This window comes from Xyrauchen texanus, chromosome 23 (assembly GCF_025860055.1).
Source record: "Xyrauchen texanus isolate HMW12.3.18 chromosome 23, RBS_HiC_50CHRs, whole genome shotgun sequence".
NCBI classification, from domain to species: domain Eukaryota; kingdom Metazoa; phylum Chordata; class Actinopteri; order Cypriniformes; family Catostomidae; genus Xyrauchen; species Xyrauchen texanus.
The window spans coordinates 2,072,414-2,094,109 of NC_068298.1; the positions used below are offsets into that span (position 1 = coordinate 2,072,414).

Below are 21,696 nucleotides of genomic sequence, written 5' to 3' on the forward strand. Positions count from 1 at the left end.
GAAAATCAGGCATTAACAGAAGATAAAACTGTAATGTCTATAATGTTGATGACTCATCATTGTGTAATTATTTGGGCTGTCGATTCAACGTGTTAATTCTGTGCGATAATTGTTTTTTTTAAAAACGCGTTAAAAAAAGTATCGCAGTTAATCGCAATGATCCCGGACCGTAATAAGGAAGATTCCTGAGAAATGTAATCTTGTAGTACCACCTGGTGGCAGGGTGGAGTCGGATCGTGATCATACACACTCGGTCCCTTATCAGGCTAATCAAGCCTCCGAGAGGGATAAAGGCCGACTGCAGAGGATCGTGCGGGAAAGAGAGATCGTTTACGGACATGTCCGTCATGTTTGTGTGTGTGTGTGTGTGTGTGTGGTTTTGTTTTTTGGTTTCAGTTTATCATTAAAATATTATTTATCTTATCAAGCCGGTTCTCGCCTCCTCCTTTCCATTGAACTGTGTTACACACCTGTTTACTCCAGATGGCAGTGATTGAAATTTCAGCTGTATGAGCAACACAGTTTATACAGTGAACAAAACAACCAGACAGCACAAAACAGACATTCGTTACGTTCTTGCATTCAAAACACTTGATGGAGCGCAAATCTGATCTAAGAGATCTCAAGATGTGTTATAATATTAAACTATATTTAACTTGACACAGTGACCTAAAAAGTTTATGTTTATGATGCAACACACCCGAGACGCTACACAAGCATGTCTGACGCAGGTGTACATTGACGGTCCTTAAACAAGCCCTCATAATAAATCTCAAACTCATTGACAAATATACTTGTGAAATGGATTACTGTGAACTGTGTGACAATGATTGACTTATGATCACTAATATGGTAGTAAACAATACATCAAATCATCATTATATATTGAATTATTGTTATATGAGGGGCTTTCTCAGCAAATATTTGTATATGCGATTAAATGCGATTAATTAATTGGGACATCATGTAATTTATAGATTTTTTATAGATTGACAGCCCTAGTAATTAGATAAAATACAATATTTTGAATTGTTTAAAAATAAATAATTAAATAATAATTGTATTAATAACCCCAGTGAGCAAGCCGAAGGCGACTGTGGCAAGGAACACAAAACTCCATAAGATGTTGATTAATGGAGTAAAATAACCTTGGGAGAAACCAGACTCACTGTGGGGGCCAGTTCCCCTCTGACTAACATCATGAATATAATGTAAATATTAATTATGTATAGTGCAAGTCATGCTTTATAATTATTAAACTAAGTGTTGAGGGACAGTGTTTAAACATAAATTTTGTATGAGCTGTAAGATAAATGACCTTGTTAATTGACTGATGAAGGCTTTTGTTGGCAATTGATAGTCTATGTATTCCATTTCAAGAGTGTTGTCCATCAATAGACCGAGGAGATGCAGGCAGAGATCAGTGAGGTGCATCGCAATTCAACCTGGCCGGTAATTTTGGTAGGTTCGGTGTGGTCGTCCAAGGTTCAGGCAGTGGCATATGAAGTATCCCATGACTTGTGGTTGGAGTTGGCATCATTTCATCCTCTGAAGTCCATCATAATAGACTGAAGTGATGTATGGCTGGCACCGGCTGCATTTAGTCATCATCACTCAGAGACACGTAGCAGTGGAGTCCAACACAGAAGCAGGAATGGAGCTGAATCCAGCTGGTTCTGGTGACCTCAGGATAGGAGTCCCGAGGTTGAGACAGGGAAACAAATAAAATAATATAAGCATAGATGCCATTCAATTTATTGCAGAGTTATAGATCATGAACAATGTTTCTGGTTTCTGGTTCCAGCAGTCTAAACTAAAGCAGCCTAATTGTGGGTTGGAGGATAAATTAGGTGTATGCCTGGCTAAATAGATGAGTCTTAATACTAGACTTAAACTGAGTGTGTCTGAGTCCCGAACAGTGTTAGGGAGACTATTCCATAGTTTAGGAGCCAAACAGGAAACGTATCTACCTCCTTTTGTGGATTTTGATATTCTTGGAACAATTAACGGGCCAGAATTTTGCGATAATAATGAACGTGACGGAATATAGCGTGGTCGAACGTCACTTAAGTACTGCGGAGCTAGACCATTCAAAGCTTTGTACGTAGTTAACAGAATTTAAAAATGAATACGAAATTTAACAGGTAACAATGTAACGATGATAAAATGGGGCTAATATGATCATATTTCTTGGTTCTCGTCAGCACTCTGGCTGCTGCATTTTGAACCAATTTAAGTTTATTTATTGATCTTGTTGGACATCCTCCCATTAATGCATTACAATAATCTAGTCTTGAGGTCATGAATGCATGAATTAGTGTTTCAGCATCAGCAACAGAGAGTATGTGCATATTCAAAGGACAGATTGGTATCAAATATAACACCCAAGTTCTTCGCTTTTCTTCGATTTAACAGTACATCCAGCGAGAGTCAAATTATATTTTAACGGCTTATTTTTAGAGGTTTTTGGTCCAATTATTAGTACCTCTGCATGTCGGAATTGAGTAGAAGGAAAGTTCTGGCCATCCAATCTTTTATTTCATTGATACACTAATTTGGAAAAATGAAGGTTTTGAAGAAATATAAAGCTGGAAACGTATTCCATGATTCCTGATAATATCTCCCAGGGGAAGCATATACAAGGCCCTAAAACTGATCCCTGTGGCACTCCATACTTTACTTTTGTTAGGTTTGACAATTCCTCATTTACATGTTACACTTTACTGTTCAATAGGACCTATACCATGCTAACTCAACTCCATAGATGCCAACATAAATCTCCAGCCTATTCAAGAGAATGTTGTGATCTATTGTGTCGAATGCAGCACTAAGATGTGACTTTTTGCTCAACATATAGTGCTTAAACTTTTAATTTAATTGGTTTGCAGAACATTAATAAACAAACCATAATTTTAGAATTGTAAAAACTGTCAGTATGAAGTTGATATAACCTAATTTTAATACCTTCAAAAACAGTCAGTATTAATACCAGCATAACTGTTTAACATGCACCTCATTCTGATTGAAGGTTTTAACCAACCTGATCTTGGTTTTGTCATATAACAAAATATTTCTGATACAACGGAATTTGGTATCAGAAATCATACTGTGCATTCTTTTAACACCACTACACTTTTGTTGCATAATACTGATCTGTTTAATACTTGATATAAATTTAGATTTTTTTCTGTTATTTAATATTATGATTTATTTTAAAGTTCCAGTTAATGTGAAAATCACTAGTATGCACCCTTAATGTTTATTTGATAAAGTAATTTTTAAACTGCCTTACCGTCCACTGTGTCGTGGTGTGCCGCTATAGCAGCTACATACACCTTCAAGGTGTAGGGGGACAGCCGTCCCTCCAACCTCTCCTGAAGGAAGGAAATCACCGATCCGACTGTACATCTCTGGGGGGGTCTTCTCATCGGGAAGAACACCACTTAGCAAACAGATGCCACTTCAAGGAATACAGACGCCTCATAGAGGGAACCCTAGCCTGAGTGATCTTGTCTACCATGGCGGGTGGTAGGCCACTTAAGTCGTCTGTGTCCCATCTGTGTGCCAGATATGGAGATTCCATAGGTCCGGTCAGGGGTGCCAGATGGTGCCCCATCCCTGAGAAAGAAGGTGCTTCCTCAGGGGAATTCACCAGGGGGGGCTGACGTGAGGAGCGTGAGGTCCAAGAACCAAGTCTGGGTGGGCCAGTAGGGTACTACTAGGACAACCTGCTCCTCGTCCTCCCTGAGCTTGCACAGGGTCTGTGCATGTAGGCTCACTGGGTAAACACATATTTGCATAGTCCAGAGGTGCTCAGAACCGGGAGGAGCCTGCTCTTTCCTCCGTTGACCCGAAGTCCTAGCCGGCTGAGGTGCTTGAGCACCAGGTCCCTGCACAACACATTCCGAGAGTGATCTAGGATTAGCCAGTCATCGAGATACTTTGTGAAGGCGCGAGGGAACAGGAACATGCTGGAAGGGAGGACCTTGCACTGGTACACCCGACCCTCGAACACAAACGGCAGGAAGGGTCTGTGTCAAAGTGAAATCAAGATGTAGACGGGTGAACCAATGCAGCGAACCAATCTTGATGTCGGACGCTTGCTAGAATGCGTTTTTGCGTCAGCATCTTGAACTGGAGACTGTGTAAGGCCCGATTCAGTACTTGTAGGTTCAAGATTGGCCACAATCCAACCCCTTTCTTCAGTACAATGAAGTAGGGGCTGTAAAACCCTTTCATCATCTTGGCCGTAGGGGCAGGCTCTATCGCACACTTCTGTAGGGGGTAGGTGGACGTCGCCGAACCTGTCCCATGGTTCCCAGTCCTGCGGGTGGCATCTGCTTCCTGCGGTGGGCTCGACACTGGTGCGGGCCGCGGCGGTGCCGGTGCAGTCACCACAGGAGGATTCCCTTGGTGACGAGAAGATGGGGTGCGGGATCTTGAGCCACGTCGGGGCAGGATGTGTTGGATAGCCTCCGTCTACTGCTTCGCTGTCGAGAAGTGCTGGGCAAAGTCCACCGAACAGGCCAACCTGGGAAATGAGGTTATCAAGGAACCATGCCTAGTCAACCTCTCTCATCTCGACCAGGTTCTGGTCCACCAAGGTAGACATCGACCATCCGAGAGACCACGCTGTGACCTTTGTCACCTGGAGGGTGAGGTTGGCTGCTGAGTACAGTTCCTGCATCAGTCCCAGGGCATAACTACCCTTGGGTTATGGCTTGGCTTGGTGGACTTGCAGGAGAGCCATGGCGTACAGGGCGGAGGGATCTTGCCCAGTGGCACCACAGGCTTTGATCATCAGGGACAACTTAAACCTACAGGCCCTGGATGGGAGCGCCTTATCCACTGGGGGCATCACCGAATACCCTTTGGCCACCCCACCATCGAGGGTAGTGAGGGCGGGGGAGCTGAAAGATTGGGACCGGGCAGTTAAAGGTGCCTCCCACGACCTTGTCAGCTCTTCGTGCACTTCCAGGAAGAAAGGAACTGGGGCAAGGTGTGGCTGTGAGTGGCACCACGGGCCCAGGAACCAATCATCGAGCCACAAGGGTTCAGGGGAGAGTGGAGGGTTCCACTCTGGCCCGACGCTTGCAGCTGCCCGGGAAAGCATGTCTATCATTTCCGTGTCAGCCTGTGACTTGGGTAAGCCCAGCTGAGGCGTTGGCGTCTGACTGGACGAGCCTGCTCTCCGATGCTGCGCTCGAAAGCTCATCACCTTCGGGGCAAACAAGCGTGCTGGGGAATGGGAGGTCCGTGGGGATATACCTGGTGGAGGTGGTCCAATTGAGGTCCCCAAATCGCCCACAGTGCTAGCCGAGCTGGCCTCAAACCCATATGTAGAAGGACCGAGGCGGGGAGCCGCTGGGGTGGCTTGCTTTCTTACGAATGCAATCCGTGACCGCAACATTGCCATGGTCATGTTCTCACAGTGAGAGCATGATCCATCCTTGAAGGATGTCTCCGCGTGAGCAGTGCCCAGACACGAAAGATGATCGTGGATCGAGGGTGAGATATAATGACCATAACCAGGAATAGCACACAAACGGAATGGCATATTTAAAATTTGGGGGAGTGGCATGCAAATACCCCTCGCCAATTTCCATTGGCCTTTTATTAAAGACCGGAGGTGTCTCGGGCTCCCAAGAGTGACCCCTAGTGTCACTACATCGACACAACATCGAGTGAGTGACAGATAGGGAATGGTACTTTTATTCACTAAAGTGGCATTCAACTGTTCACAATGTATAGTCAGGATATTAATAATGTGAAAAATTACTATTCCAATTAGAATTTTTTTTTTTTTAAACTACATCAAAGTCCTGCGGCAGCGAGTTCATGCTAAAATGTCTGCATTGGTTTGAAAGAAGTTGTCAGAGTATCGGTCGATTGGAAGGAGTTCGCTAAGGTATGATTGCCCCTGTGTTCAGAATGGAATAAAATGCGTTCCAAATGGCACTTTGGAGGGAGAAAAAATCATGATATTTATGTTAGAAGATGACGAACAATCACTGGATAGAGCACGCACTAAATGAGCTGCACGGTGAGGTAATGAGGCTGACAGGTATCACCTGTGTGGAAGAACCAGATAAAAAATGCTGGGGGTTGAAATGGTGGTTGGGTTGAATAGTTTATCTTTGTTTCTCTCACTTTCAAATAAAAATGGAACTCTAAGGACATTAAGCCGGTACGGCACCCTTTCACGGAGGCAGCTCACACAACTTTCCAGATGGACAGTTTAGATAAGGGAAGATATGAGCAGTCGTAGAGAGCTGTTTCACATATGTAAAGAGCCGGAGAAACCAGTTTGCGGAAGCAACTTCACGCTATCAAATGTTTCCTCGAATGGAGCAGAAAGAAAAGAAAGAGAGTAAAAATAACAAAATGTTGTAGATGTTAATACTGCAAAAAAACGAATGAGCTGCTGTGGCTGCTTCTATTGTATAACCAGATTGTTTGCATGAAAGAGCTGTTCTGATGAAGGCGAACGTTTGCAGCAAAGTTGCATCCGACTGCCTGGGCCTGTTCATGTGCAGTGGGTGGGCCGAGAAGACTGTCATGTCAGGAGAGTTGTCACAGGAAGCAGGTAAGCAGCAGCTTATATATTATCTATTGCCAATGTAATGACTTCCCATTAAAGCCCAGAGTGACTTGATAAAAGCAGTGAGCTTTGTTTCATGCAAATAATAGAAAACAAATACCAGGATTATGCACAGGAAAACATTCAATTATGTATTATTAATGTCTAAAAAACAGTATAAAGCTGAAATGGTGTTTAGGGGTTTGGAGTTACTGGAGATAGCAAGAGTATCCAGATAAGATTTTAAATCCTTACAAAAACAGCAAAATATGGCTTGACGTGTGTTGAGAACTCATAAGTGTCAAGTTAAATATTTTGTAGATTGACGGAAAATAGTTAATGTCCCTCTCTCTCTCTCTCTCTCTTTCTGCAGATGTTTTGACTGAATCAGAATAAAAAAAATAATGGAAATATCATTACAAACTTACTGAATTAGAGGACATAATTATAAACCAACCCACTTTCATACTGTAACAGTTACAATATTTATACCTGTACTACCAATAAAATGTTTCAATGTCTAGATGACATTGCATGTGACAGAAATACAACTTGATACTTCTGCCTATCATTTTGTAAAGGTATGAACCGCAACTCTGTCTTCCTCCTTTATGAGGAAACTTCTTCTTTCCTGAGAGAAATTGTGAGATATTTTCCATATTGAGTCCAGTGTCAGTAAAAGTCTGTGTCGGTCAGAGTGAAGACGCTCCATGAGACTCAGAACACAGACTGACAGAACTCCAAACACTCATAACACAATCTGAAGCAGAATTCAAACTCGACTCTTCTAGAAACTGGACATCAGAGAAATGCTGTTCATCTTTGGACTGCTGCTGCTGCTGCCAACTGTTACATGTGAGTCAACTTTCAGATCAAACTCATGATGATTTTTAAAGCACGGATGAATAAAAAAAAAAAACACATGTTATTATTACATTTTCAGTTGTTGGGGCTCCGTTCAGGAGTGGGTTTGTTTATTAGCAATAATTAACAATCATCAAAGATAACTATCAATTATCAAAATCAATAGAATATTAATCAGGATTTTTCCGTGGCATCATCCTGGAATCAGACTAATAACAGACAGTACAGCAGTCTCGATAAAAGATTGTTCTCTTAGGAAAGTCGACATCCGGAGAACATCGACATTCAAAAGGTAAACAATGAAGGCTTGAATCCGAGCACTGATATCCCCTGCCAGCTCTTGGCACAGGTGCATGCAGAACAATACCAAAACACTATACTTTATAGTATAACAAAGTTATTGATGCAGTAATATCAATTAATATTCAATACAATGCAGTTGATAAACTTCCAACTACATATTAAACAGGAACATGATTAGATAAGGTAACAAATAAGCCTATAATACATGAGAGGAAGTGTGTGTGTGTGTGTGGGTGGGTGTGTGTGTGTTGTGTGCGTGTGCGTGTGTGTGTGTGTGTGTGTGTGTGTGTGTGTGTGTGTGTGTGTGTGTGTGTGTAATGGAGTGCACAAAATGGTGGACGTGGTACATAACGCTAGGTTTCCGGACAGATAATGTGGGCAGAGAGACTGGTTAATGGTGTCTGCCCATTTAACACGTATATCCGCTGGTATGATATATTATGGACAAAGCTGGGCTCTATCGCCAAGGCATCTGTTTGCCAAATGTGTGTGCGGGTATGTTTGTGAGGGGTCATACGGTATGTGTGTGCGTTTAGTACAAGAGAAAGATAACAGGGCGACGGCACCAAAGCCGGTTTAGCGATCGTGGGAGAGATGGCAACCAGTAGTTTTATCAAAGTTTCCAGTATTATTAGCAACAATGAGCAGACTCGTTGTCTGTAACCTGTACAAGCAATAACCTTGATACACAAGAATCACACTATAATAATCTATCTCTGCAAAGAGGTAAACCTCTTGAATTGTGTGTTCATCCATCGTTTTACTCCGACTCGGTTCCATACATTACATTACATTTACATTTATGCATTTGGCAGACGCTTTTATCCAAAGCGACTTACAGTGCACTTATTACAGGGACAATCCCCCCGGAGCAACCTGGAGTTAAGTGCCTTACTCAAGGACACAATGGTGGTGGCTGTGGGGCTTGAACCAACGTCCTTCTGATTACCAGATTACCAGTTATGTGCTTAGACCACTACACCATCACCACTCACATACAGCTTTGGTGATGATGGGAGGCCATTTCCTTGCTTTGTCAGCAGTTCATATTCATTTTAAACAGTTGCGGGCCATGTATTAAAAGTCTAGGCCTTCAGTGTGATTCATGCCATCAAGAAACTTCATGGTTACTGATGTAACTTCCGTTCCCTGATGGAGGGAACGAGATGTTGTGTCGATGAGTTGACACTAGGGGTCACTTCTTGGGAGCGCAGACATCTCTGATCTTTGAGAAAAGGCATTTGCATGCCACTCCTCCGGAAATACGGGTATAATAGGAGTGCTGCTTGCAAACACACACTCAGGTTTCGCACTGAGGAGCCGAGCCAAAGACCCGGCCATTTCAGTGATTGGTTCAGTGTTGTGGCAAGAGGGGCACAACGTCTAGTTCTCTCCATCAGGTTACGGAGGTTACATCAGTAACCATGACGATCAGTCACTCACTCGACGTTGTGTCGATGAGTTGACACTAGGGGCCCCAATGGAAATCGCCACAAGAACTGAACCAAGTTGTGCAGACAGGCAGTGCGAAATAGGCAGACCTGTGTGCGCCGTCGCATAACTACGCCAACACACTGGCAGGTATGAAGCAGTCCCCTACACCTTGGGTAGCGGTTAACTGCTCAGAAGTATATTGACTGGCTGGCCAACACTTGGTCGGATCTGAAGCACATCATGCGGATCGGCGCCATGGTAGGTCCTACCCAGGGGGGGGGGGGTTCCACAAACACGGTGAACAAGGACAGAGGGCCCTCTGCCCAAGGAAGACGCGGTTTACCGGCGGGGAAAACATTTAGCAGAATCTACATCACAGAAGGTTGACAACCAGCATATTTGGAGCACTTAACTCAGTTTCGGGGGCCTAGGTGACGCGGTATGTGCTGTGGCGCCATGCTCGTCTCTCGACTCGGGTCTGTAGTCAGTGCTGAAGTGGTCTCATATGCATCATGACCGTTGCTGAGGATGCCATATGCTCCAGGAGCCTCTGAAAGGATTTCAGTGAGACCAAAGTATTCTGTCTAAACGCATGCAGACAGTCCAGCACTGACTGTGCGCACTCGTTGGTGAGGCGCGTTGTCATTGAGACAGCGTCTAACTCCATACCGAGAAAACCCTTTTAACATTTAACACTTACTTAGTTTTATCATTTTAAACCATGACTTTAACCCTCTGGGGTCTGAGGGTATTTTGGGCCCTGGAAAGTTTTGACATGCCTCTACATTTGTGCTTTTTTCAGTTGCTTAAAAACATATAAATGGCTGAAGTCTGATAACACTATATTCAGCACAAACTGGGCTACAATAATATGTGAGCAACATGTATGTACAGGTTTGTATTTTTGAGAAAATAATGTTTATGCATGGTTTTTGAAAAAACTAACATTTTAAGGAACTGAAATAAGGTCATATAACACATACTCAACATTTGTCCAAAAGACTTATGAGAACTGGATCTTATAGCCTAGAGTTTTTGCTACAAAATGATGTGAAAACCATCCCGATCACTCATTCAAACAAAACAATATAGTAATTTAAGTTTTGTGAGACAATTTTAGTGTTGAAAGGTAATATGCGAGGAGGCGTGAATGATCATGAATATTCATTGTAATTCACACCTGAGGATAAAAAAACCCTCCCCTGGGCCTATCAATGAGGGATAGAGAATGAATGTGAGGAGACTTAATGATCCAAATCAAGTTTTAAGTTAAAAGAAGTAATCTGACTTAATTTTAGACCTACACTACCATTAAAATAAATCTCTTCTGGATTTATTTGATCCAAAATACAGAAACAACATTGATATTCTGAACTCTTTTTACAATTTAAAAGAACCGTTTTCTATTTGAATATATTGTAAAATGCAATTTGTGATCAAAGCTGAATTTTCAGCATCATTACTGCAGTCTTCAGTGTCACATGATCCTTCAGAAATCATTATAATATGCTGATTTTCTAATATGGGCATGTTTAAAGTGCATTTTACTCATTTACACCTGAACACATATTTGCAAGCACAAGCTTTGTTGATGATAATGAAGCAGCATAAATGCTATTTAAAATATAATCTAAACATTCATATAATTTTATATCATATTACATATCATATTTATATTATACAGCATACAATTTAAATACCTGCTTTAACCGAAACAATATTTAAATGTAACTAAAACTTGCTTATTAGGAGTCATATAAAATAGCATGTCAACTAATGAAAACTCAATGACTTGCTCGTCTGAAATTGTATCCTCGGCTGGATCAAATCTCTCTTCAAAATACAAATGTTCATCGGAGTCCCGCTCTTCTTCTGAGGAAAATTTTAACTCTTCCATACAATCCTGGAGCTTTCTCATCAGTGAATCGTTGCAAACGCTCAGAAAAATGCATGAGATGTTTTAAATCAAACCTCACAGTCGCCTGTGTATCGTTACAAACACGCAGAAAAGTTGAGTTCTGTTGCGTGTACATTTGCCTTGATCATCTTAGCACATTAGCGTATGAATGGCGAGCTCTGCTGGTGGGTGGGATCACATTACAGATAATTAGATAGCCTAATAAAAACTGTACATCGCTTTGTTTCAAACAGATTGCATTGCGGGAGAATATTTGTTTTAAATTTGAATTGTATTATTTAAAAGTAGACATTTTAAGCTTTCTTTAGACATATGTTTCATGTTTGTGTGATAAGTATTCGCGGAGTTTCATTTTTGTGACATGTTTCTGAAATATGCTCGTGAACACAGAGACTGCTGACCGCTCACCCTTTTTATTTTCTTTATTTTAAAAAAGCACAAGATTTAGTTGTTCTTGTGAGTGTACACAAATAAAAGTAGACCCTTTATAGTCTCTAATGATGTCTTACACTAATCTGTATACCCAAAAATGATGGAGTATTTTAAGTTGTTTCTGCTTTAATTGCGAAAATATCCAGCAGGGCGTGCCGGCATGTCCGTCGACCCCAGAGGATAAACTATACATAAGTAATATTTACATTATATTCATGATGTTAGTCAGAGGGGAACTGGCCTCCACAGTGAGTCTGGTTTGTCCATTGGTTATTTTTCTCCATTAATCAACATCTTATGGAGTTTTGTGTTCCTTGCCACAGTCGCTTTCATCTTGCTCACTGGGGTTATTAATACAATTATGAATTACTTCTTTTTAAGGTTGGGAGGCCTGCTTCCGAGGCCCCCTTGGCGACAAACAGATGGGGGTGCGAGACATTGCGTCGCGCCGGGGTAGTATGTGTTGAATGGTCTCCATCTGCCTTTTAACCACTGAGGATTGCTGGGCAAAATAGGCCAACCTGGTTTGACCAAGTTGGGCCAAAGGTGGAGCTCCTGGACCACTAAGGTGGACATCGCCTGCCTGAGAGACCACGGCGTGACCATCATCGCTCGGAGGGCGAGACCGGTCACTGAGCGCAGCTCCTGCATCAATTTCGTGTCAGAAATACCCTTGTGTAGTTCTTTGAGAGCCACGGCTTGGTGCACTTACAGGCGGCCTGTCCAGTGGCACTGAAGGCTCAGTCGTGAGTGACGATGTAAACCCACAGGCCCTGGATGGGAGACTCGGACGGCTCCGCCACATGGTGGCACTCTGCAGGCACAAGTGCACTCCGATCGCCTTACCGACCTGGAGAGTCATCGAGCATGCCCTGGCATCCCCATTGTCGAGGGTAGTGAGAGAGGATGAGCCCGCGAACCGGGTCCTGGCAGTAAAAGGTGCCCGCCGTGATCGCGTGAGCTCTTCATGCACTTCCGGGAAGAAAGGTAGGGGGAGGTGTAAGTGGTGCTCGGTGCCCCAGGACCAATCACCGGGCCACAAGGTTTCAGGGGGGAGTGGAGGTTTTCACTCCATCCCGGTGCTCACAGCTGCCCAGGCAAGCAACCAACCCACTTTCCATTGCAGTAATCGAAAGCTCATCCACCCTGAGACGAGCTGGCGGTCACATTGCGAACTCGTGGGGGCAAACGAGCGTGCTGGGGAATGGGAGATCCGTGGGGGGCTGAGAAGCTCCAATTGAAATCCCCAAATCGCCCCCAGTGCTAACCGACCACGCCTCATACCCGTGGGTAGAAGGACCGAGTCGGGGAGTCGCAGGAGAGGCTTTCCCTCTTACGAGAGAAAGCAGCAACCGTAATGTTGCCAGAATCATGCCCTCGCAGTGCGAGCATGATCCATACACAAGCACTGTCCCCGCGTGGGCAGTGCCAAGTCAAGTTAATTTTATTTGTATAGCGCCTTTCACAACACACATTGTTTCAAAGCAGCTTTACAGAAGATCAGGCATTAACAGAAGATAAAACTGTAATGTATATAATGTCGATGAATCATCATTCTGTAATTGGATAAAATACGATTGTTAATCATGTTTAAAAATAAGTAATTCAATAATAATTGTATTAATAACCCCAGTGAGCAAGCTGAAAGTGACTGTGGCAAGGAACACAAAACTCCATAAGATGTTGATTAATGGAGAAAAATAACCTTGGGAGAAACCAGACTCACTGTGATATAATGTACATTACTATGTATAGTTAAAGTCATGGTTTAAAATTATTAAAAGTAAGTGTTAAGGGTCAGTGTTTAAACATCGATTTGTTTGAACTGTAAGATTAATGACCAATGTCTTTGAAGTCTGGATTAACTGCATAAATTCACATAGATGCAATCGTCCTTGTTAATTGGCTGATGAAGGCTTTTGTTGGCAAATCCATTTCAAGATCGTAGTCCATCAATAGACTGAGGTGATGCAGGCAGAGATCAGGGATTTGAAACGCAGTTCAACCTGGCCGGTAATTTCGGTGAGGTTCAGTGTGGTCCATCCTAAATCCAAGGTTCAGACAATGGCATATGAAGTATCCCATGTCTTATGGTTGGAGTTGGCATCAATTCAACCACTGAAGTCCATCATAATAGACTGAAGTGATGTTTGGCTGGCACCGGCTGCATTTAGTCATCATTATTCAGCGACATGTAGCAGTGGAGTCCAACACACAAGCAGGAATGGTGCTGGATCCAGCCGGTTCTGGTGACCTTGGGATAGGAGTCCCGAGGTTGAGACAGGGAAACAAATAAAATTATATAAGCATAGATGCCATTCAATTTATTGCAGAGTTATAAATCATGATCAATGTTTCTGGTTCTGGCAGACCCAACTAAAGCAGCCTAATTGTGGGTTGGAGGATAAATTAGGTGTATGCCTGGCTAAATAGATGAGTCTTTAGTCTAGACTTAAACTGAGGGAGTGTGTCTGCATCTCGAATAGTGTTAGGGAGAATATTCCATAGTTTAGGAGCCAAGTATAAAAAGGATCTACCTCCTTTTGTGGATTTTGATATTCTAGGAACTATTAACAGGCCAGAATTTTGTGATCGTAATGAACGTGATGGAATATAGCGTGGTAGAAGATCACTTAAGTACTGCGGAGCTAGACCATTCAAAGCTTTGTGCGTAGTTAACAGAATTTTAAAATGAATATGGAATTTAACAGGTAGCCAATGTAACGATGATAAAATGGGGTTAATATGCTAATATGGTTATTTCTTGGTTCTCGTCAGTACTCTGGCTGCTGCATTTTGAACCAATTGAATTTTATTTATTGATCTTGCTGGACATCCTCCCAGTAATGCATTACAATAATCTAGTCTTGAGGTCATGAACGTATGAATTTGTTTTTCGGCATCAGCAACAGAGAGCATGTACATTAATTTAGCAATATTTCTGAGGTGGAAGAATGCTGTTCTACAAACATTTGTAATTTGATTTTCAAAGGACAGATTGGTATCAAATATAACACCTAAGTTCTTCGCTGTTGAAGATGATGTAACAGTACATCCATCGAGAGTCAAATTATATTGTAGTGGCTATTTTTAGAGTTTTTTGGTCCAATAATTAGTACCTCTGTTTTGTCAGAATTTAGTAGAAGGAAATTTCTGGCCATCCAATCTTTTATTTCATTGATACACTCTGCTAATTTTGAGAATTGTGAAATCTCATCAGGTTTTGAAGAAATATAAAGTTGTGTATCGTTGGCATAGCACTGGAAACTTATTCCACAATTCCTGATAATATCTCCCAGGGGAAGCATATACATGGAGAAAAGCAGAGGCCCTAAAACTGATCCCTGTGGCACTCCATATTTTACTTTGTTTGGTTTGACAATTCCTCATTTACATAGACAAAGTTGTAGCGGTCTGCTAAATATGACCTAAACCATGCTAATGCAACTCTACAAATGCCAACATAACTCTCTAGCCTATTCAAGAGAATGTCGTGATCTATCGTGTTGAATGCAGCACTAAAATCTAAAAGGACTAGAAGAGAAATGCAGCCACGATCAGTTGATAAGAGCAAGTCATTTGTAACTCTGATAAGTGCAGTCTCTGTTCTGTGATGAGGCCTAAATCCTGAATGAAATTCTTCTTATATACTATTTCTCTGTAGAAATAAACATATTTGGGAGGATACTACCTTTTCTAGTATTTTTGACATAAAAGGGAGATTTGAAATCGGTCTGTAATTAGCCAATTGGCTTCTTTATAAGATAACTGCCATTTTAAAGTTTCTTGGGACATGTCCTAAGCATAGCGAGGAGAATATTAAGAAAAGGTTCTGAAATGACAGGAGATACTCTTTTAAGAGCTTAGTTGGTATAGGATCTAACAAACATGTTGTGGCTTTTGATGTTTCGATAAGTTTTGTTAGCTCTTCATGACCTATGACAGAGAAGGATTGAAGTCGCTTGTGAGGAAAATTATTAGACACTGTTTTCTGAGGTGCTATGACAGAAGATTGCATAATTCCAATTTTATTTCTGATCATTTCAATTTCATTTGTAAAGAAGTCATTACTCTTGTACTGCAACATAATATCTGGTTCTGTTGAGGCTTTATTCCTAACAATTTAGCCACAGTACTGAATAAACATCTAGGATTGTTGTGGTTATTTTCTATGAGTTTACTCAAATATGCTGACCTGGCAGCTTTTAGTGCCTGTCTGTAGCTTCAAACACTATCCTTCCATGCACCACGAAATACTTCTAGTTTAGTATTTTTCCACATGCGCTCCATTTTCCGAGCTGCTCTCTTGAGAGCATGAGTGTGATCATTGTACCATGGTGCAGGGCTTATTTCTTTAATTTTCTTTAATTAAAGTGGGGCAACACTGTCAAGAGTGCTAGAGAAGACTGCATTTATATTTTTTGTTATTTCATCAAGTTCTTCTGGGCTTTGGGGTTTATTGAGTGTATGAGACAATTCTGAAAGATTATTAGTGAAGCTACTTTAGTGGATGAAAGAATAGTTCTACCTGAACGATAGCGTGGTGTAGATTGAGTAACATTTATGATTGCAGCATACAAGAGATGAGGTAATGATCCGAGATGTCATCGCTCTGCTGCAGAATTTCTATATTATCAACATCAACTCCATATGACAGAATTAAATCTAGCATATGATTATGGCGATGAGTTGGTCCTGTTACATTTTGTCTGACTCCAAGAGAGTTGAGAATATTGATTAATGCTAATCTGAATGTGTTATTTTCATTATCTATGTGAATGTTGAAGTCACCAACAATTAAAGCTCTATCTACAGTAACTACAATATCTGATAAAAAATTATCAAATTCACCAAGGAAATCAGAACAAGGCCCAGGTGATCTATACATTGTAGCAAGGACAAAAGACGACAATATTTGTTATTTATATCTGACAGTGTCACATTAAGCATTATTAGTTCAAACGACTTACATTTATATCCTGTCCTCTGAGTAACACCAAAAACTTTAAACTAATATATTCATCCGGTTTAAGCCAGGTTTCAGTCAAACAGAGCACATCCAATCTATGATCTGTAATCATTTCATTGACAATTAGTGCTTTAGTAGAAAGAGATCTAATGTTTAGTAGCCCTATTTTTATATGATGTGTATTTTTAATTAGTTTGTTTTGTTCAAGTTTGACCTTAATCAAATTTTTTCTAAATGATTTAGTGAGGGTATTGTGTTTGGTAGTTCGGGGAACAGACACAGTCTCTATGAGATAACTAGGTGATACAGTCTCTATCTGTTGTAGTTTATGTGACCAGTGTGAAGTCTCAAGGCAGCTAGCAGACGTTCGGATTAACCAGTTAGTCTGCTTCCTGACCTGGGCCCCAGTTAGTGAAATACTATCATTATTAAGACTATGAGCCAAATTACTAGAGAGGAGAGCGGCACCTTCCCTGGGAGGATGGAGTCCGTCTCTCTTTAGCAGGTCAGGTCTACCCCAAAAACTCTTCCAATTATCTATAAATCCTATTTTATTCTTCAGACACCACTCGTTAGTGACATCGTTAGTACCGACATGGATAACAATTTTAGAAAATCACGTTTAACATTAGCCAGCACTTGTAAATTTGATTTGATGTCAGACGGGCCCAGAGTTTGTGAAATGAACAGACATTCAAAAATCATAATTTTTTCATATGAATCCAACAAGGATGTCTATATAATACCTGGACAAATCTATCTAATAATATTTGCAATTTAAATGTTGCTTGCAATACATTTTGTTTCATCAGGGTACACGGTTCTGCTGCGCTCCATTCAAGTTGAATGAGGGATATTCATTCTTGATATCTCCGACCATAAATGCATCCCATTCCCAGATATTCAGAACTGCAATGCTCCCATTAGCTTAGCAGGGGTTTGACTCTCATTAGAGATGTCTCCTAGCAACCCAACTGATAAACAATGCTGCCACGCTAGCATTTGTCCTTCAGATGTACGATTATCATTAATTTTTATACACCTGTTTCTGCAGGCATTTGTTAAACAAGCTTTAATATCATGTAATGTGGAAACAAACTCATTTATCGATATTTCTTAATAAAGTGAATGTTTATCACTTACTCTGTAAATCTGAGTGTGGACATGTTTGTGTGACATCATGCCCCTGCATCTCGCCGAAATTGAGTTGAGAAATTCTGCACGAGCCTACAAGTTGTAATTCTGACTTCAAGATGCATTTCATTGCACTTTTCCTAGTAGGAAGTTGTAAAATCCGACTTTCTGAGTTTAACAGAAGAATTAATGTAAGTACTTTTATAAAATGATAATCTTCAGATTTCTGCATTTAAACCTCCAAATATTGACCCCATTGACTTCCATCGTAAGTGTCTCACTTTAAACTAAATTTATGATTTTTTAAAGAAAAGGACGGACGAGTTGAAATGAATTTTAGTGTTAATCGACATTATTGTCACGATTCCCTTGTTGTCTGCCCTGTGTTTCACTTGTCTATTGTCATGCACTACATTTCCCATAGTTCCCTGCCCTCATCACTGCCCATGCACTTCATTGTTCTCACCTGTATGTCGTTTAGTCATTAGTGTGTCTGTGTATTTAAACCCTGTTTGTTCCACTATCCCTTGTCGTTCGTTGATGTTTGTAGATGTTGAATGTAGATGTTTCTTTGTTATCTTTGCCATCCGTGGATGTTTCCCAGCCTGTGTTCTTCTTTGATGTCTTTCGTGTTTTTGTTTTATTTTCCCATTGTGGACGTTTTATTTGTTCCAGTGTTTGTCTAGTTATTTTTAAAACAATAAACCGCACTTAGATCCTCACCCATCATCTGACCTCGTCTGCATTCATTACAGAACGAACGACCACTATGGATCTAGCGGTTCTTCGGGCAAACTGTCGTTTGCTGGATTTGAGGCAGGAGGGCCGTCCGGTGGAGGACCATGTCCGTGATTTTCTTGAGCTGGCGAGTGCCACGGACTTCCCAGACTGCTCCCTGGTGGTTTTCTTCCGGGACAACCTGACCAGTTCGCTCAAGGAGCGGATACCACCGGCGACGCGCGGCTGGACGCTCTGCGATTTCGTGGAGGAGACTCTGCTGGAATGCGGCTCACCGTTCACTGTGGGCGTTGTTGAGGAGGACCCTGCCTCTCCTCCCACATTGGTGACCCTCCAGTCGTCCATGGCTCGTCCTTTCACGCCTGCCCCACCTGCCAGCGAGCCAACCCCCACGCCTGCCTTGGTCAACGAGCCAGCGCTGCCAACTTCGTCCACCCGGAGGAGGAGGAGAAGAAAGGCTTCCGCTTCCCAGCCAACGCCTGTCACGGTCTGCGAGCCAGAGCCCACGCCTGCCACGGTCTGCGAGCCAGAGCCCACGCCTGCCACGGTCTGCGAGCCAGAGCCCACGCCTGCCACGGTCTGCGAGCCAGAGCCCACGCCTGCCACGGTCTGCGAGCCAGAGCCCACGCCTGCCACGGTCTGCGAGCCAGAGCCCACGCCTGCCACGGTCTGCGAGCCTGAGCCCACGCCTGCCACGGTCTGCGAGCCTGAGCCCACGCCTGCCACGGTCTGCGAGCCTGAGCCCACGCCTGCCACGGTCTGGGAGCCTGAGCCCACGCCAGCCAAGGTCAGCGAGCCTGAGCCCACGCCAGCCACAGTCAGCGATCCAGCGTTGCCAGTCTCGTCCGCCCGGAGGAGGAGGAGAAAAGGAAAAGCCTCTGCTCTCCAGCCTCCGCCTACCACTGCCAACCAGCCAATGCCTGCAGCCCTGAATGTCAGTGAGCCAGTGCCTGTAGCCTCGACCGTCCCTGAGCCAGCGCCTGTAGCCTCGACCGTCCCTGAGCCAGCGCCAGTAGCCTCGACCGCCCCAGAGCCAGCGCCAGTAGCCTCGACCGCCCCAGAGCCAGCGCCAGTAGCAGCCCTGAATGTCAGTGAGCCAGTGCCTGTAGCCTCGACTGCCCAAGAGCCAGCGCGTTCCAGAGCTCCGCCTCCCGAGCCTTCCAGGGCTCCGCCTCTCGAGCCTCCCAGGGCTCCGCCTCTCGAGCCACCTGAGCCTCCCAGGGATCCGCCTCTCGAGCCTTCCCGGGCTCTGCCTCTCGAGCCTTCCCGGGCTCCGCCTCTCGAGCCTTCCAGGGCTCCGCCTCTCGAGCCTCCCAGGGCTCCGCCTCTCGAGCCTCCCAGGGCTCTGCCTCTCGAACCTTCCAGGGCTCCGCCCCTCGAGCCTTCCACGGCTCCGCCTCCTGAGCCTTCCACGGCTACGCCTCCTGAGCCTTCCACTGCTCCGCCTCCTGAGCCTTCCACTGCTCCACCTCCAGAGCCTTCCAGGGCTCCGCCCCTCGAGCCTCCCATGGCTTCAATTCCTGAGCCTTCCATGGCTCTGCCTTCCACGGCTCTGGAGCCAACCCCCACGCCTCCGCCTCTAGAGCCTCCTATGGCACCACCTCCCTCGGCTCCGCCTCCAGAGCCTTCCAGGCCTCCGCCTCTAGAGCCTCCTACGGTGCCACCTCCCTCGGCTCTGCCTCCCGAGCCTTCCCAGAGCCAGCGCCAGTAGCCTCGACCGCCCCAGAGCCAGCGCCAGTAGCCTCGACCGCCCCAGAGCCAGCGCCTGTAGCCTCGACCGCCCAAGAGCCAGTGCCTCCCGAGCCTTCCAGGGCTCCACCTCCCGAGCCTTCCAGGGCTCCGCCTCTCGAGCCTCCCAGGGCTCCGCCTCTCGAGCCTTCCCGGGCTCCGCCTCTCGAGCCTACCCGGGCTCCGCCTCTCGAGCCTCCCAGGGCTCCACCTCTCGAGCCTTCCACGGCTCCGCCTCCTGAGCCTTCCACGGCTCTGCCTTCCACGGCTACGCCTCCTGAGCCTTCCACTGCTCCACCTCCAAAGCCTTCCAGGGCTCCGCCCCTCGAGCCTCCTATGGCTTAAATTCCTGAGCCTTCCACGGCTCTGCCTTCCACGGTTCCGCCTCCCGAGCCATCCAGGGCATCCAGGAGGAGAAAAGGAAAGGCCTCTGGTCTCCAGCCTCTGCCTACCACTGCCAACCAGCCAATGCCTGCAGCCCTGAATGTCAGTGAGCCAGTGCCTGTAGCCTCGACCGTCCCTGAGCCAGCGCCTGTAGCCTCGACCGTCCCAGAGCCAGCGCCTGTAGCCTCGACCGCCCCAGAGCCGGCGCCAGTAGCCTCGACCGCCCCAGAGCCAGCGCCTGTAGCCTCGACTGCCCAAGAGCCAGAGCCTCCCAGGGCTCCGCCTCTCGAGCCTCCCAGGGCTCCGCCTCTCGAGCCTCCCAGGGCTCCGCCTCTCGAGCCTCCCAGGGATCCGCCTCTCGAGCCTCCCAGGGCACCGCCTCTCGAACCTTCCACGGCTCCGCCTCCTGAGCCTTCCACGGCTCCGCCTTCCATGGCTACACCTCCTGAGCCTTCCACTGCTCCACCTCCAGAGCCTTCCAAGGCTCCGCCCCTCGAGCCTTCCTCGGCTCCGCCCCTCGAGCCTCCCATGGCTTCAATTCCTGAGCCTTTGATGGCTCTGCCTTCCACGGCTCCACCTCCAGCCAATGCCTGCAGCCCTGAACGTCAGTGAGCCAGCGCCTGTAGCCTCGACCGTCCCTGAGCCAGCGCCTGTAGCCTCGACCGTCCCAGAGCCAGCGCCTGTAGCCTCGACCGTCCCAGGCCTCCGCCTCTAGACCCTCCTACGGCGCCACCTCCCTCCGCTCCACCTCCAGAGCCTTCCAGGCCTCCGCCTCTAGAGCCTCCTACGGCACCACCTCCCTCGGCTCCGCCTCCAGAGCCTTCCAGGCCTCCGCCTCTAGAGCCTCCTACGGTGCCACCTCCCTCGGCTCTGCCTCCCGAGCCTTCCGCGGCTTCGCCTTCCACGGCTCCGCCACCCGAGCCTCCCTCGGCTCCGCCTCCTGAGCCACCCTCGGCTCTGCCTCCAGAGCCTTCCATGGTTCCGCCTCCCACGGCTCCGTCTCCTGAGCCTCCCTCAGCTCCGCCTCCTGAGCCTCCCTCGGCTCTGCCTCCAGAGCCTTCCATGGTTCCGCCTCCTGAGCCTCCCTCAGCTCCGCCTCCTGAGCCTCCAGAGCCTCCTTCAGCTCCGCCTCCTGAGCCTCCCTCGGCTCCACCTCCTGAGCCCCCCACGGCTCCACCTCCTGAGCCTCCCTCGGCTCTGCCTCCTGAGCCT

General features: G+C 45.3%; 1 protein-coding gene across 6 annotated transcripts in view; it reads left to right on the forward strand.

Moving 5' to 3' along the window:
* Positions 1 to 21,696, forward strand: part of LOC127663420 (uncharacterized) — a 342,359-nt gene that overhangs the window by 298,811 nt on the left and 21,852 nt on the right. The window contains exon 1 of one of the 6 annotated variants that reach the window (XM_052155008.1): positions 7,302 to 7,435. The exons of the other annotated variants lie outside the window; for them this stretch is intronic. Within the exon in view, the coding sequence (XP_052010968.1) occupies positions 7,390 to 7,435 (46 nt within the window). The 5' untranslated portion in view covers positions 7,302 to 7,389. Of the gene's footprint in view, positions 1 to 7,301; positions 7,436 to 21,696 lie in introns of those variants that run through there. 6 annotated transcript variants of the gene reach the window in all.